The 16,592-nt window shown below is 44.3% G+C and overlaps 1 protein-coding gene across 1 annotated transcript; it reads right to left on the reverse strand.

Annotated features, from left to right (window-relative positions):
* Positions 1–1,097: 1,097 nt before the first annotated feature.
* Positions 1,098–7,156, reverse strand: LOC130117318 (acanthoscurrin-1-like). Its single transcript, XM_056285530.1, has 8 exons — positions 7,032–7,156; positions 5,694–6,047; positions 5,042–5,113; positions 3,613–3,678; positions 3,293–3,346; positions 2,924–2,947; positions 2,011–2,076; positions 1,098–1,509 (listed from the first exon to the last, which is right to left on the reverse strand). The coding sequence occupies exons 1-8, from the start codon at positions 7,087–7,089 to the stop codon at positions 1,466–1,468; spliced, it is 738 nt and encodes a 245-aa protein (XP_056141505.1). The 5' UTR covers positions 7,090–7,156; the 3' UTR covers positions 1,098–1,465.
* Between the last annotated feature and the right edge of the window lie 9,436 nt (positions 7,157–16,592).

The following is a 16,592-nucleotide window of genomic DNA, read 5'->3' on the forward strand; positions in this document are numbered from 1 at the left end:
AAACTGATGTAAACACAGAAGCTCAAATGAAATATATCGTTCAGTTACAGTTAAACATGGTTTATATCTCAGATCATCACAGATCACCATCGTGTCCGGCCATATTCAAGGCAAAATGTAGAAAATAAAGCACTAGATATCACTTAACAAGAGTAGCAGACCAGGTTAACGAGGACACCCCCCCCTTCCCCACACACGCACTACACAAATCAACAGATATAATTAAAGTTGTCTCAATGCACTTACACTCCTACAATGAAACCAAATAACTAAAGCTTTTTTTCCTGCTTTCAATATAAATGAACAACATAATTTACAAAAGCTGAGAAAACGTGAACAAATTTGCATCAGTGTTTAAAGGAGGTACATCCAAAAAAAAATATTAAAAAATAAAAACAACAACACAGTAATACAATGCTTATCAGAGCAAGTAAATTTAACTCACAATATCCTAGTATCATAATTATACTAACTCACATTAAGATTGTCGAAAATGTTCATGAACAGCAAATGCACATGCCAGATGCAAAACCAAACCATGTCTTCATTGCAAGTACACAGTGCTGTTGAATGAAAAAAAATTATCCCAACAAAACAAAGGTCTCAGGCATCCCTACTAACATCAGCCCACACCAATTTGTGTTACTGCAGGAAGCCATAGACGAGTGCCATTAACGTAGACAGGTGAACCTACAAAAACCAAGTGCTGACGTCTGAGGAGGTTTGCAGGATGCTCAGGCCAGGTGGAAATATAAAACACAAGCAAAGCCAGGATGCTTCCGTACAGGGATCAGAGAATGGTGGCTGATCTGCACAGAAACGCCCCCCACCCCTGCCCCCGCCTCACGGATTCTCTGTCTTTCACAGTTGCCCTGAAAAGCAGTGGTCAATCTTTCCCTCCTCTCCGTCCCTTGCAGATGCCACCGGACAGATTCTCCGAGTTGCGTTCCCTTAAAATGTTAGCTATGACCAGGCGCTGCACAACTGCACATGCTACCGACTCGTGGAAAAAATTCAGCCCAGTCGGGCAAAGTGTGGCCTTGAAGAAGCCCCCCCCCCCGCCAATGTGTGTGTAAGCATGCAGATGGGTGTAAAGCAGCTGTCCTGTGGGAGTCCTGGGTATCAGTGTTCACCAGCGCGATTCATGGTTGTGGCTGATTGTTGCACGAAAAACACACACACACACACACACACACACACACACAAATGATGTTGTGAAACGATAAAATGAAAGGTGTATTACAGTAGAGTCAAACTCTTTAGCTTAGTATCCACCACATTCTTCCTTTCTTAATTCTTGCTCTTCAAGTTGAAAGAGACCCCCCCCCCCCCCGCCGTGAAATGTGAAGAAACATCAATACCACTATGGTGGGTAGCAAACCAAAACAAACCAAAAACGGTACATTCTTGAATCACTCAATAGCACCACTGTCTTTAATGAGGTCAGTTCCTTTCAGTTGGACTCTCACTTCCTTCTTCTGCCACAGTATTTACCCTGGCATCCAGCGCCTGATGATCAATTAGAGATGCAAAAAACATTGGTCGCTTGACCCATGACACTCTTTTACATTCTGTCAGAATGAATGGCAATCGTACCGTCCACGTTCCAGATTGCTTGCAATAATGAAAAACCACAACAACAAACTACCTACGACTTTTATGCTTACACCACGTACATTGAGGGAAGAAGATGTTCTTAATCAAAGAGGGTTGAATCAGTTCATCTGGATACAATGTTTATTGACATACATATTTCAATAAACATTGTATCCAGATGAACTGATTCCTTTGAGAAGGTTGAATCATTTCATCTGGATACAATGTTTAATTGACTTACAAATGTCAATAAACATTGTATCCAGATGAACTGATTCAACCTTCTTTTATATTCTTACCTGGATTATTGAGCATGCATCAAGACAATATGTTCTTAACCGTTTTGTGCTGTATGGTTGCAACTTGTAGATCTGATTGGCAGTATATTTGGATTATGCCTGCGTTTATACATACCTCTGTAACCACCAGTCCCCAGTAAGGCCTGCATGGCTGCATACTTGGCTGCCTTCTGTGCTTTAGCTGGAGAACAAGGAAGTGGAGGACAGTTAGCGTGCAGGTATTTTACACATCTGAACCACAAAAACCATCACACAGACTACTGTAACAACAAGACCTGGAAGAAATGCATGCATACACGACTTGCTCTTTCCCAGCCTTATGTCAGGATGATGATACTGCTTAAATCATTTTCTTGAGGATCTGACATCTATCCATCCATCCATTATCCAAACCGCTTATCCTGCTCTCAGGGTCGAAGGATGCTGGAGCCTATCCCAGTAGTCATTGGGCGGCAGGCAGGGAGACACCCTGGACAGGCCGCCAGTCCATCACAGGGCGGGCGCGCGCACACAAACACACACACACACACACACACACACACACACACACACACAGACAATTTTGTATGGCCAATTCACCTAACCTACATGTCTTTGGACTGTGTGAGGAAACCGGCGCACCCGGAGGAAACCCACGCAGACAACATGCAAACTCTACACAGAGGACGACTCGGGATGACCCCAAGGTTGGACTACCCCGGGGTTCGAACCCAGGACCTTCTTGCTGTGAGGCAACCATGCTAACCACTGTGCCACTGTGCCGCCTGGTCTGACTACTAAAGAGCTTTTTTTTTTTAATCTAACAGTTATTACCATTGTTCTCTTTCTGTAAAGCTTATTCAAAATGCAAAAAAAAAAAAAAAACTGACCCAGAAACAAGGAGAGCTGGAATATATTTTCTCAACAGGATAAAAATGTGCCAACGCTGTGCACTGTATATGGCTGTATATGTGCATGCATGCCACGTGGTTAAAGAGCTTGTTATTATTTGAAACATGTTTAATCCGGAGGACAGAGAGTTTTCTTACATTTCTGCCCGGCCCCAGCATATCCTAGGGAACAATAACAGGAAACAGGCAGATCAGTCATAATAAACACCTGATAATCTCCACAATGTCCATTTTCCTTCACTCTTTTGTTATCGTTGTAAAGAAATGACTGCAAACAGGTCAAAGCAGCAATCACCAAAATAAGACCTCAAATCATGGTGACCTGAAGGACAATTTGATAATTTTTTTGACACATCCTGTGTTGCATGGGTACGTACTACATTCACCCATGCATGCATGTTGGGTTTTCTTTCAAATATTTTACACTGTTGTGTGTAGAAGTAGCATGAAAAGAGAGAGATAGAGTAAGAGAGAGAAAAATATCAGAGATTAGAGGTTAGCTCTTACCTGGATAGCCCCCACCAGCGACACCACCACCCCCATAGCCCAGGCCAGCGCCCCCTGTAGGGTAAAACAGACACATCACAGCCTGCGCTGGACACTGATGGGCACCTGCCTGACTGTATGAGCCCTGCCGTTCCCCTGCAGTTCTACATCATTTTGGACATAATGATTTTAATTAGCTCTCCAATCAACAGAAATCTCTATAAACGTGTGGGGGTAGAGAGAATTTACACACTACAGTCAAAATCTGGTTCATTTCAGGAAAAGCAAAACATCTTGCTCATAGTCTGTGTTGTATTGGTATACTACTTGTTTGAACTGACCTGGTAATGCACCTTGTCCAGCTCCTACTCCCCCCACGCCTGTTCCTGCCCCTCCTACTCCGCCACCTGGACAGGTACAGGTTTGGAAATCAAACAGAGAACTCACAACATTAGGAGTGCTACTGGTCACAACCGAGGACTTGTCTCATTTGAGCAAACTGAAGGCTCACAATCCTCCAAAAACTGCTTTAGTTTTCAAATAAGTCTGTACATAACACAATGCGCTTATTCAGAACATCTCAGAGAATGTCGAGAAAGCGGGACCTACGAATCGAAGAACATCAACATGTCTATGGATATCTATGTTGGCATGGATATAAAGGGATTGAGACAGTGAAAAACTAACAATTTCACAAAATGAGAATATTTTCTCTTACGTATAGAAATCACATGTTAAGTAGCATGGCAGCATACTCAGAAGCAGGCAGGGGGGTGAAAAGTGATGAATTTGATGTGTTTTTCATCCTCTGTCAGACAGGAGTGATTTGGATGCTTTGGCTTTTACAGCCATGTGGATGTGTGTTAGTGTTAGCATAAATACGGCTGTTGTCAGGTGAAAATCGCATAACTCCAATACTCTTCTTTTTGTTTTCTTTTTCTTTTCTTTTTTTTTTTTTTTACATTGAGCATAGCATGACTCCATATTATTCTAGTACACCAAGTGTTAATTGGGCTTATGAAGCCATTTATAACACATTTGAATTAGTTCTAAAAGAAATAGCTCCATCCATCCATTCTCCAAGCCGCTTATCCCAATCAAGGTCACGGGGACGCTGGAGCCTATCCCAGCAGTCATTGGGTGACAGGTGAGGAGACACCCTGGACAGGCCACCAGGCCATCACAAGGCCAACACATACACACAGACATTCACACCTAGGGACAATTTAGTATGGCCGAGTCACCTGACCTACATGTCTTTGGACTGTAGGGGGAAACTGGAGCACCCGGGGGAAACCCACGCAGACACGGGGAGAACATGCAAACTCCACACAGAGGACACCCCGGTACGACCCCCAAGGATGGATAACCCCAGGGTTCGAACCCAGGACCTTCTTGCTGTGAGGCGACCGCGCTAACCACTGTGCCACCGTGCCGCCCAAAAGGAATAGTTGTCCATTTAAAATTATATTGTTTTATTCCTAATGTTATTTTGGAGATATAAGATTTTCCCACGACTATAGCAATGTGCTGGAGACAACCAGAGAGCAGGTTTGGGACCCCTCTCACCTGGTCTGTAGCCAGCGCCACCAAACACACCTGGAAAGAGAGCAGATTCAAAACAAACATTTTTGCAGTGGCTCCCAACTGTATTTGTGTGGTTAGAACAAAACCCTGGTCACACATGGGCCTCACCAGCACACGGTTCGGGAACTACTGCATAAATATAAAAACCAATGCCTTTTGACCCCTTGAGGGATGAAAACCCACCTGGGACCCCTCCTTGGCTTCCACCCACACCTCCTGCTGCTCCTGCTCCAGGAATCCCTCCTACACCGCCTCCTTAACAGATTGGCATACATTTGATTATGCACATACAGCACATTACTTTTTACAGTGGAGTAACAAGAAAAATCCTGCAAGTCCTCTGTTAATATGATTTGTGCTTTGTTAGACTCGTAAAGCCGTAATGATGTTAATTCATTAAAGTAAAGATGTTAATTCACTTTAAGTCAGCTTCATTTATGTGTATGATGTCCATAGATGTGATGTCATCTTTATTTACAGATGTGATTCGGTAAATGATATAAAAAGTTAAATATTTCATTATCAATGAAGTAATGTGATAAAGCAATCAGTAACATTTTTATAAATGTTATTGAAAAGTTATTTATATGTCAAATTTCCTTTCACAGAAGTCACAGAATGACTTCTTAAATAGTAACCATTCTTACAATATTTGCAAGGAATTGTGGACTATGATCAACTTTTACATGTGAAATAAATTAGATGAATTTGAACATTTTTCCTGGAGAAGCCACTTCAACTGACATGGGTTTCACAGACTACTACTATACAGTTCCAATATAAACTATATTTTTTCCTTTTGTTAGAAAATGTAAAAGAACCACTGGAGTGTTACCTGGTCCGTAGCCAGTTCCACCCAGCGTTGACCCATAACCCGATTTAGGAGGCTTCCTTGCCCCCAAGCCTTGACCAGCAGGTCCATATCCACCAGTACCACCAGGAGCAAAGCCCCCTGGTCCAACTCCAGTGCTCCCTGGCCCAGTTCCTGCACCGCCTGGCACAAAGCCCCCTGGTCCAACTCCAGTGCCCCCTGGCCCAGTTCCTGCACCGCCTGGCACAAAGCCCCCTGGTCCAACACCTCCAGGTCCATAACCACCTGGGCTGGTTCCAATTCCACCAGGCCAATATCCACCTGTTCCAGTCCCAATTCCCCCTGGACCAGTTCCAGCACGGCCTCCCAGTCCCCCTCCTGGAAAACAGGTACAGTATGTAAATGTTAACATGTAACAGTATACCACATAAAACTTTATTTTTTAACCAAAGACACTAAAATCTCTCAGAGAGAAATATCACCTGGTGTATAGCCTGCTCCCTCCAAAAAGGAAGACTCAAAGATCTTCAACATGTCCCTGTCTATATCCATCATCCCACTTTGCCTTAAGTCTGCCACAATCTTTCCACTGCCAAAAAGACTGTCATCAGTGGCCTAAACGACTACAGTGCAGTCGCACTCACACCGGTCATCACCTTTGACCCACACCAGTTTGCCTACAGAGTGAACAGGTGTACAGAGGATGTCATCGCTACTGCTCTTCACATTGCACTGACCCACCTTGAACACGAGGAGAGCTACGTGAGGACGCGTTTCATAGACTTCACTGCTGCCTTTAACACCATCGTCCTGAGCAGACTGGTCACTAAACTTACTGGCTTAGGATTTTCCCAGTCCACCTGCCACTGGATCAAGGACTTTCTGACCAACCACTCCAAACTGCTAGACTATACCCCCACCTCTCCTCCACCCTTGCCCTCAGTACTGGCTCCCCACAGGGCTGTGTGTTGAGCCCCATTCTCTATGCCCTCTACTCTCATGACTGTGCCCCCACCCATTCCACCAACACCATCATCAAGTTCATGGACGACACGACTGTGGTTGGGCTTATCTCAGTAGGAGACAAGATAGGGATGAAGTCCAAAGACTGAAAGTGTGGTGTTTAGAGAATAATCTTGTCCTGAACTCCTGAAAAACAAAAGAACTCATAATAGACTTTTGGAAGAACAGTGCAGACCCTGATCCACTAAACATCAACAGGGACTATATGGAAAGAGTTCCTGTTTTCAGGTTCCTGGGTACATACATGCTGAAGATCTCTCCTGGACTACCAACACCACCAAGGTAATGAAGAAGGCACAGCAGCGATTCCACTTCCTGGGGATCCTCAATATAACTAACCTGTAGGAGAAGCTGTTGGTGTCCTCCTACTACTGCTCCATCGAGAGTGTGCTGGCATATTGTATCTCTGCGTGGTATGTCAGCTGCTCAGCAGCGGACAAGAGAGCCCTTCAGAGGGTCATCAGTACCACCCAGAAGATCATCGGCTGCTCACTGCCCTCTTTGGAAGACTTACTCAGCTCTCACTGCCTCAGTAGAGCAGCCAACATACCGAAAGACCCATCCCACCAAGGACATCATCTGTTTGACCTGCTGCCCTCTGGTGGACGCTTCGGGTCCATCAACTCATGAACAGACTTAAGAACAGCTTCTACCACAGAGCCATACGAGAACTGAACACTATTAGTACTACAATACTTACAGTTACATTTATAGAACACTGCACAGATGTCTGCATTCTAACTGCACCTTTGCATGTATATATTCCTGAAGGGCCATAGGGCCAAGGGCTATTAGGCCACTGCAGTTCAGCGAAAGTGCAATATCCTGAAGAGCAATATCACAGCAGCTAATAATTTTTCCTTTTTTATCATATTGTTTTATAGGGTACAGCAAATATATATATTTCATTTTTATATATTTAGCTTGTTTGAACTCTTCTATTTTCAATTGCTGTTTGTTATTTGTGAATGCACTGTGAAGATCGCTACTCAATTTCATTGTACTCTGTGCAATGACAATAAAGGAATGCTATTCTATTATAACCTGTCAAATGATGGACATTGAAGTCAGACAATTTATAACTAGTCACGTTTCTCATGTAACATGGAGCACAACAAATGTCTCCATTGGTACTGAGGACATTTCCATTCTATATGCTTAAATACAGATTATTACTGACCCAATTTAGGTGCCTTTCGACTTAGTCCTTGGCCACCTGGTCCAAAGCTACCTGTGCCTGTACCAACACCACCTGGTCCAATGCCACCTGCTCCTGTTCCAGCACCACCTGGTCCAACACCTGTTTGCCCAAAACCACCAGGCCCTATACTGCTGGGCCCAGTACCTGCTCCACCTGGGGATTAGGCACAGATGTGTTACAGCACTGCTGAACTTGCTGATGTAATTCAAACACCCTAAATACTGAGGAACCTAGCATAAAATAACCATAACCAAAAACATGAAGAGAGAAGATGGTTGAAGTGATTAGTAAGTTGGGGTGTATTCATGAAGCAATGGTCTAGCCTGTCTCACCTGGTCCATACCCGCCAGCACCCAGTGAGGATAAGCCATACCCTGTAAAGAGGATTTAATCATTAGACTGTGCTCAAACACATTTCAATACAACCCCATCTCCCCATAGGCTGAATTCAGACAGAATCAGGCAATGCATCAAAAACCCAGTCCTCCCATTCATTTTGAATGAGGGTAGTGCATTTACGGTGTGGCAGTGCTTGCCGCAAGGGGTTCTGCAAAAAAATACAGCAGCATCTGGCAAGAAAGTTGAGCCAGATTCAACTTTTGCTGCAAAACAACGAGATGTCACGCTACATTGGCCAATCATGTAAGCCAGCAATCATACTGAAGATGCCCGCGTGGGCCATGATCACTGCAATGGCCCATTGCGGCAATCACCGATCGCAATGGCCCATGTAGTGACACACCCACACTGCCACAAGCTGCTGTGGCAAGGCACCACATTACTCGATTCTGTTTGAACCCAGCCTTAATTTGTTACAACAAACAACAACCTCACCTGATTTGGGAGGCTTTCTTGCTCCCAGTCCTTGACCACCAGTAGTGTAGCCACCAGGAGTGATCCCTACGCCACCAGGTCCATAGCCACCTGGTCCAGTACCAGCACCACCTGGTCCAAAACCTCCTGGCCTGCTTCTGACACCAACTGTACCAGCACTACCTGGCCCATATCCACCTAATCCAGTGCCTCCAGGACCATAGCCACCAGGTCCAGCTCCGGCCCCCCCTAGTCCAGCACCAGTACCACCAGGCCCATAGCTACCTGGTATGTATCCTCCTGGTCCAGCACCAGTTCCTGGTCTAGTTCCATAGCCACCAGGTCCAAATCCCACACCACCACCAGCTACTCCACCATAACCTGAAAACAGGTAGAAAGGAAGATGCAATTTGTGTGATATGCAAAATGTATTTTGCATATCACTGACTGTGGCTGTAGTCAAAGTCTGTATGTTTTTCATACTTTTAGACGGTTTGCTGGTGCCTGATCCTGCACCTGATGGATATATGGAACCTGAAGCATAACAAAAACAGTAGCTGAACAATATTCAACCAGCGCAATGTTTGGTGACACATCTTTTGCAGTCTCACTTAATCTTGTTTTTTGGTGTATTTGATTATTCAGTTAAAGGGACAAGAGAGTCAACTCACCACCAGGTCCTACTCCACCACCGTATCCCCCCAGTCCCCCACCAACCCCACCGGGACCTCCACCTACACCCCCTCCAAGGCCTCCACCCACTCCTCCAGGCCCAGTTCCAACCCCTCCAAATCCACCTGGGCCACCAATGCCACCTGGTACAGCTCCGTAACCTCCGGGTCCTGCGCCAAAACCACCAGGCCCAGCACCATAGCCTCCTGGTCCTGCACCATAGCCCCCAGGACCAAGGCCATAACCTCCAGGCCCGGCCCCGCCTGCTCCCAGAGTCCCATATCCTGGAGAAAAGACAAACTCATCAATAATCCCAGTACTGCTGGTTTTCTATTCTGCCAAATACCAAATATCTGTCCATTTGATTAAGAAATCTTTAGAGCTGCCACAACTGGTGAATATACGAAACTGCAAGGAAGAATAGAAATAGGAACCATGTAGGAGCTGTCATCTTCTAAGCCAAATCGAATCTTTTGAATAGAGAAATGCCAATAGTGTGGCGGTGTGAGGTACCTTTCCCTGGCTTTCCTGGTCCTTGTCCAGCTCCAGCTCCAGTTGGATAACGTATACCTGAAAAGTAAAGAAGACAAATGTCATTGAATGATAGGATCTGTATAACAGGTATGTTTGCTGCAACTTGGGCAGGTTAATCTCAGGCAGTTAGCATACCTCCACCTGGTAAAACTCCACCAGCTCCACCAATACCATAGCCTATGACAGATAATACACAAAACCTATTAAAAGACACTCTATGGTGGGACTACAGATTACATGGACTAGAAGCTCTAGGAGAATAAAAAGATAGGTAGGAGATCAAAAAAACCCAATAGCTCACTTTTTCCTGGTTTAGCAGTCCCTGTTCCAACTCCACCTGTTCCTCCAGTTCCTCCTACTCCTCCAGGACCACCTCCTACTCCTCCGGTACCACCTCTTACTCCTCCGGTACCCACTCCTACTCCTCCAGGACCTCCTCCTACCCCTCCAGGACCTCCTCCTACCCCTCCTGGACCAGTTCCTACTCCTGATGGGACCCCCCCTACTCCACCAGGCCCCCCACTTAAATCTCCAGTTATGGTTCCACCAGGTCCATAGCCTGTAAACGGATCACGAAATAGAAAAAGATCTTAGGTGAGCAGGGACTTTGGTACAAACATCATCATGATCATACAATTCTGAAAGTAAAATAAGACCTCACTAATCATAAACGTTTATTTGGGGATTTTCAGATGAATAAAATGCACCAAAATAGTGTCTTGACACATGTCTGTGCTTGTAGTAATGTACAGAGAAATTTCCAGCTGAAAAACTTGTTAGCATTGGTACAAACAGGGAAACCCCTACCATCTCATGCATTATATATATATATATATATATATATATATATATATATATATATATATATATATATATATATATATATATATATATCCCATATTTATGCATATTTCACTGGCCAACTTGTGCATGAATACTTTGGAAGTCTCACATTTTAACAAGTGAGATTCTGATGCAGCTACGTATAATACTGTACACTCAGCAAAATAGAAAATCTCGTGAAAATAGGCACCTTTGGGTGGTTTGCTCGTCCCACCCACTCCAACAGCTGCACCACCTGAACCAGCTCCAACTCCATCTCCTCGTCCTGCTACACCACCCGGGCCTCCTGCTACCCCTCCTGGTCTTCCAGCTGTAACCCCTGTGCTAGCTCCATCTCCATCAAAACCAATGTGACCATCTCCCTCACCCGGTGTATCTCCTCTGGGGATGCCTGGAGACATGTGGAGGAATGTCAGTTCAACTAAATTCAGGGAAACACAATCCTTTAAGTCCTGAATCCACATATGTGTTGCAGCTAACATGTCTCACTAACAGATTATCACCTCATCATCAGTAGACATAATAGAAATGCTACCTGATAAATGCCATTCCTGGTCTGTAATCATTTGAACAACAGAATTTTAATCTGGCTGTTTAGGTCACCTGGGGGTTTGAGAGGTTTGGCTCCAGGTAGTGCCCCACCTGTGGCATCTCCACCCGTACCTGCAAGTCAGTGAAATAACAGAATGCAGAAAGAGACGGTTTCCACACTGTTGAACGTTTCAACTGAGTGAGTCTAACCGCCTTATCTTGACTGTATACCGAAACACAAGCTGGTATTTAGATGTACTGTGTTGAGAGGCTTGCCCCTGAAATATTCCTAATCATCATAATCATGTTTACTGTCATCATCGTCATCATCATCATCATCATCACCATGAAACCATAACCTGGTTCTCCAGTTTGAGTTGTTCTGATTTAGCAGCAGACTATAGCACGGAGGAAAGTGGAAGGTCATTAAAAATGCTATGATCGAACCCAAGCCAACATTTTGATTTCATGAGTCATTTTGATGTTACTTGTTTTACATTGTTTTGTTTATTTGTTTTTGTTTATTGATTTGTCTTTTTGTTGTTTTTTTTAATTATATCAAATGTATCATGAACTCTTTTTTCATTTGTTTATTAAAGATAATTTGTTGGGTTTTTTTTTTCATGTTCTTTTGAAATAATTGTACAGTGAAACCTCCTGCCAAAATGACCAGACACCAGAACAGTTTCCTTCCACATACCATCACATTCATGAACGGCCAACCATTAGCCTCTCTTTAGAAATACTTTGGGCCAACGGTGCACACTGTTTCTTTGACGCTGATGTGTTTTACTCTGCAACAGCTGTGCATTTCCATCTTTATATAATCACTTATACTCAACTTCATCACAATGCTGCATACGTTGTGCACTTGTCACAGATGTGCTTGTAATGAATTAGTTTTTCATATCTATGTGTACATAATGCATACGTATATACGTCACACCACTGAGGCCTTACAACTCCAACAAGCAAAAGAAGTTTCAGACAGACAAAACACCCTCTGATCTAGTCAGATGCAAGGGTATGTAAACTTTACCTCCAGAGGGCAGTCCTGTGCCAGCTGAGGAACAGAACGAGAGAGAGAGAGACAGAGAGAGAGAGACAGAGAGAGAGAGTGAATGAAAGAGAATTATATTACGAGAATGATAGAGTGAATGGTGGAGAGGATGATAGAGAGAGAGAATGATAGAGCAAGAGAGCGAGAATGATAGAGAGACAGAGGGTGATAGAGAGGGAATGATAGAGAGACAATGATAGAGAGAGGGGGTGATAGAGAGAAAATGAGAGAGAATAATAGAGAGAGAGCATGATAGAGCGAATGATAGAGAGAGGATGACAGAGCGAGAGAATGACAGAGCAAGAGAGCGAGAATGATAGAGAGAATGACAGAGAGAGAATGATAGAGAGAGGGGGTGATAGAGAGAAAATGAGAGAGAATAATAGAGAGAGAGCATGATAGAGCGAATGATAGAGAGAGGATGACAGAGCAAGAGAATGACAGAGCAAGAGAGCGAGAATGATAGAGAGAATGATAGAACGAATGATAGAAAGAGGATGATAGAGCGAATGATAGAGTGAGAGAGTGAGAACAGAGAGGGAATGATAGAGAGAGAGGGTGATAGAGAGAAAATGAGAGAGAATAATGATAGAGACAGAATGATAGAGAGAGAGAATGATAGAGAGGGAATGATAGAGAGGCAGAGAGAGAGAGAGAGAGAGAGAGAGAGAGAGAGAGAGAGAGAGAGAGAGAGAGAGAGAGAGAGAGAGAGAGAGAGAGAGAGAGAGAGAGAGAGAGAGAGAGACCAGGTCAAAAGCTTTCAAGTGTGAATGCAACCCCAGCCCCCTGTAGTTGTTTTATGTGTCAACGTGTAATGTGTGAAGAGCAAACACTCACCCACACCTGTTCTATCTGTTTGAAAGAAGAAAAGATGGAAAAAAAGTTTTAAAAAAAAAAGTCAGATTTTAAACTAAGCATGGACGTTATATCAGAAGCTCCCTGGACAGCATCTTGACGTTCACTTACCGCTTGGCTGAACAGCTCCACCACCAACTGTGATCGTAAAATAAACACAAATGACATTATCAATTGTCAGTGAAAAACACATTAAAAAAAAGAAGACTATGCTACAAAGAAGGTGGCAAATTGAAAAGCGTGTTTAAAGCCATCTAGCGAGCTAATTTTAGAGAAGCATGCAGTGGGCCTGCAGAATGTTGTGCCGATAGTTTGTGGTGAGAGGTGCCAGAGAAACACTCACTTTCTTGCACAGGTAAACCAGTGATAACTGCAAAAGCATTTAAGTAGAGATATTTGGTGATTTGCATGAAAATAACAGGTATCGTGACAGTGTGACAAGCCATTGTATACTCTCAGGCATATTTTGTTGTGCGTAGCCTAAATCTACAGTGTATACATTTGTGGAATTGCATGCCTGCATAAGTATAAGTAAACAGCCTCAAGTGAGCCTCATTTTCTATCAAGCTACTGAATATATTCCTATCAAACGATATCTTAGTGAGCCATGTACTCAGTGTAGTATGATATTTAGGTTGTAGGAAAACCTACCGGGGGATGCACCTGTGGAGCCTGTGGGGTGCAAAAAAAGGAGATTGTGTCTCATTTACTCAAATCAAAGAGGCCATGTAAAGGCGTTTCCTATAAATTGCAGAGAACAAAGATGGCAGGCATGATGGAATTGAACAAGTGGCTTGGTAGGGAGAGGAGGAGATGAGGCCGAGATGGTGTGCTCAGAGGAGCGGTAGGAGGCGAGAGGAGAAGGTGCAGAGTGTAGAATAGCACTGTCTGCTGAGTACATAAGGGACTGTGCCACTAGTTACAGGTGCAGTGCTCCCCAATGAGAGAGACAGCCAAGGTCAGTAACTGAGAATCACTGAATTTTAACAGAATGCAGCAAATCAAACAGCTCTGCTCAGTTCCATCCATTCATTATTCAAGCCGCTTATCCCAATCAGGGTCACGGGATGCTGGAGCCTATCCAAGCAGTCATTGGGCAGCAGGCAGGGAGACACCCTGGATAGGCCGCCAGTCCATCACAGGGCTGATACATTCACACCACGGGACAATTTAGTACGGCCAATTCACCTGACCTACATGTCTTTGGACTGTGGGAGGAAACTGGAGCACCCGGAGGAAACCCACGTGGACACGGGGAGAACATGCGAACTTCACACAGAGAATGACCCGGGATGACCCCCAAGGTTGGACAACCCCGGGGTTCGAACCCAGGACCACCTGAGGTCTGCTCAGTTGTACTGTGACAGCCAGAACCATGGGAAAGCAGAAGTGATAATACTATAGGTCACTGTCTGTGGGCAAACATGGAAAGACTACAGCTATAAAAATGAATCCTCACCAGGAACTGGAGTCCCACCGAGTCCTGTTTTGTATAAGAAAAAGAAAATAGGTAAAAGATGGCGACTGTTTGTGAATAACAAAGCTTATGAATGGGGCTCACAAGAGGCACAAAGTCAGAATAGACAACGCACTAAGGGGATTGAGAGACAGAATCAAAATATGAACATGGATAAAAATGCTAATGATGCATTGTGAATGACACTGTGTACTTCGCATGCCAACCTGTATTTTAAAACCATGAATATCTACTATTCATCCAGTGTTAATTACTGAGATGTAGAGTTGTTTCACCTGGATCAGCCTGACGACAAAGCATGTTACAGTCACTCTTACCCGGCTTTGCACCAATGATAGGAATCCCTGTCCCACTCAGGCCGTCGCCATCGCCTCCTGTTCCTACCGGTCTACCAGAGATACCAGTGCCTCCTGTAACAACATTGGTGGCAGAACAATGGTCACTTAGGTAGACCTACATATCAGCTGAATTCTGTCACACACTAAAATATTAAGTAAAATAATCCAGTTCTTCTGATAGGCAGGAAAAAGATGATACTCTGATCAAGAAAACTGTTGGTCATTTTTTAGTTTTTGAATCCTATTCTAAGTCTGCAGACCATCATCATTATTCTGATCACTGGAGTTTAAGACCCCCCCCTTTTTCTCCCCAATTGTACTTGGCCAATTACCCCACTCTTCCGAGCCGTCCCGGATGCTGCTGCACCCCCTCTACCAATCCAGGGAGGGCTGCAGACTGCCATATGCCTCCTCCGATACATGTGGGGTCGCCAGCCACTTCTTTTCACCTGACAGTGAGGAGTTTTGCCAGGGGGACGTAGCGCATGAGAGGATCATGCTATTCCCCCCAGTTCCCCCTCCCCTCCGAACAGGCCCCGCGACCGACCAGAGGGAGCGCTAGTGCAGTGACCAGGATACACAACCACATCCGGCTTCCCACTCGCAGACACGGCCAATTGTGTCTGTAGGGATGCCCGACCAAACCAGAGGTAACACAGGGATTCGAACCAGTGAGCCACGTGTTGGTAGGCAACCGAATAGACTGCTATGCTACCCGAACACCCAATTGGAGTTTTAAGATCTGAATTCACACACGCTTCAAATCAGATCAAATAAAACTTCCGGCATTCCCGTGGGTCAGCTGCTACATTTGTTCAGCATGTAGCACGTTTTGTTAAGCTACGTGCCATCTCGAGGTAAGACCAGATGGCAGGAGAGTCTGTCCTCCGCCAGAGAGTTTTGGATATACAGTATAACATGTATATAACATGGAGGATTTATCACCCACCATCACCTGTGGGGCTTCCAGACCCTTCCAGGACACTGCCAGCTCCAGGCTCACCTGTTGGAATCCAGAATATGAACTTTGGAAAAGATCGGACAGGGAAAAGGTGAGGAACATGAAAAATCATAACTAGTCTATCATCAGGCATATCATAAACACAAAAAAACACTGCAATATGGTAGTCCGCAATCAGAAACACTGAAAAACCACAAACAGCTCTGTGCAAAAGTAAAGAAACCATTGTCAAGTCGGGGGCCAGGTTGCCCATATGAGCCAAGTACAACAACACAAAGTTTTGTTTATTTAAAGCTACAATCCTAAATTACAATGTAAGCAAAAGGGTATCCCTGCTGCCAAAATAAATACAAAACAGGTTTGGAACCTGTTATCACTTGCAAACTGATTGACGGAGGTCTTAATACAAGGATTAACAACAAACAACTACATCTGAAGTTCTAATGTTTTGTGATGCTCTAAAAGGTCTGTTTACACTGGTAATATATGTAAGCATTACAAACAGGCCCACATGATCAGCTGAGACGGACACGAAATTTTTATTTTCCATCTATGACTCAAACTGTTCAGTTATCCATCCATCCATTATCCAAGCCGCTTATCCGAAGTCGGGGT

The sequence above is a fragment of the Lampris incognitus genome, chromosome 8 (genome assembly GCF_029633865.1).
Source record: "Lampris incognitus isolate fLamInc1 chromosome 8, fLamInc1.hap2, whole genome shotgun sequence".
Lineage (NCBI taxonomy): Eukaryota > Metazoa > Chordata > Actinopteri > Lampriformes > Lampridae > Lampris > Lampris incognitus.

What these genes read in the sequence shown, in the direction of transcription:
- LOC130117318 (XM_056285530.1), bottom strand. Translation starts at nt 7,089, where the DNA reads ATGCCAGCACACTCTCGATGGAGCAGTAGTAGGAGGACACCAACAGCT. An exon ending in CGCTGGTGGGGGCTATCCAG is followed by an intron (nt 2,948 to 3,292) that starts GTAAGAGCTAAC and finishes ATTGTTCCCTAG; the next exon opens with GATATGCTGGGGCCGGGCAG. An exon ending in TGCTGGGGCCGGGCAGAAAT is followed by an intron (nt 2,077 to 2,923) that starts GTAAGAAAACTC and finishes CTTGTTCTCCAG; the next exon opens with CTAAAGCACAGAAGGCAGCC.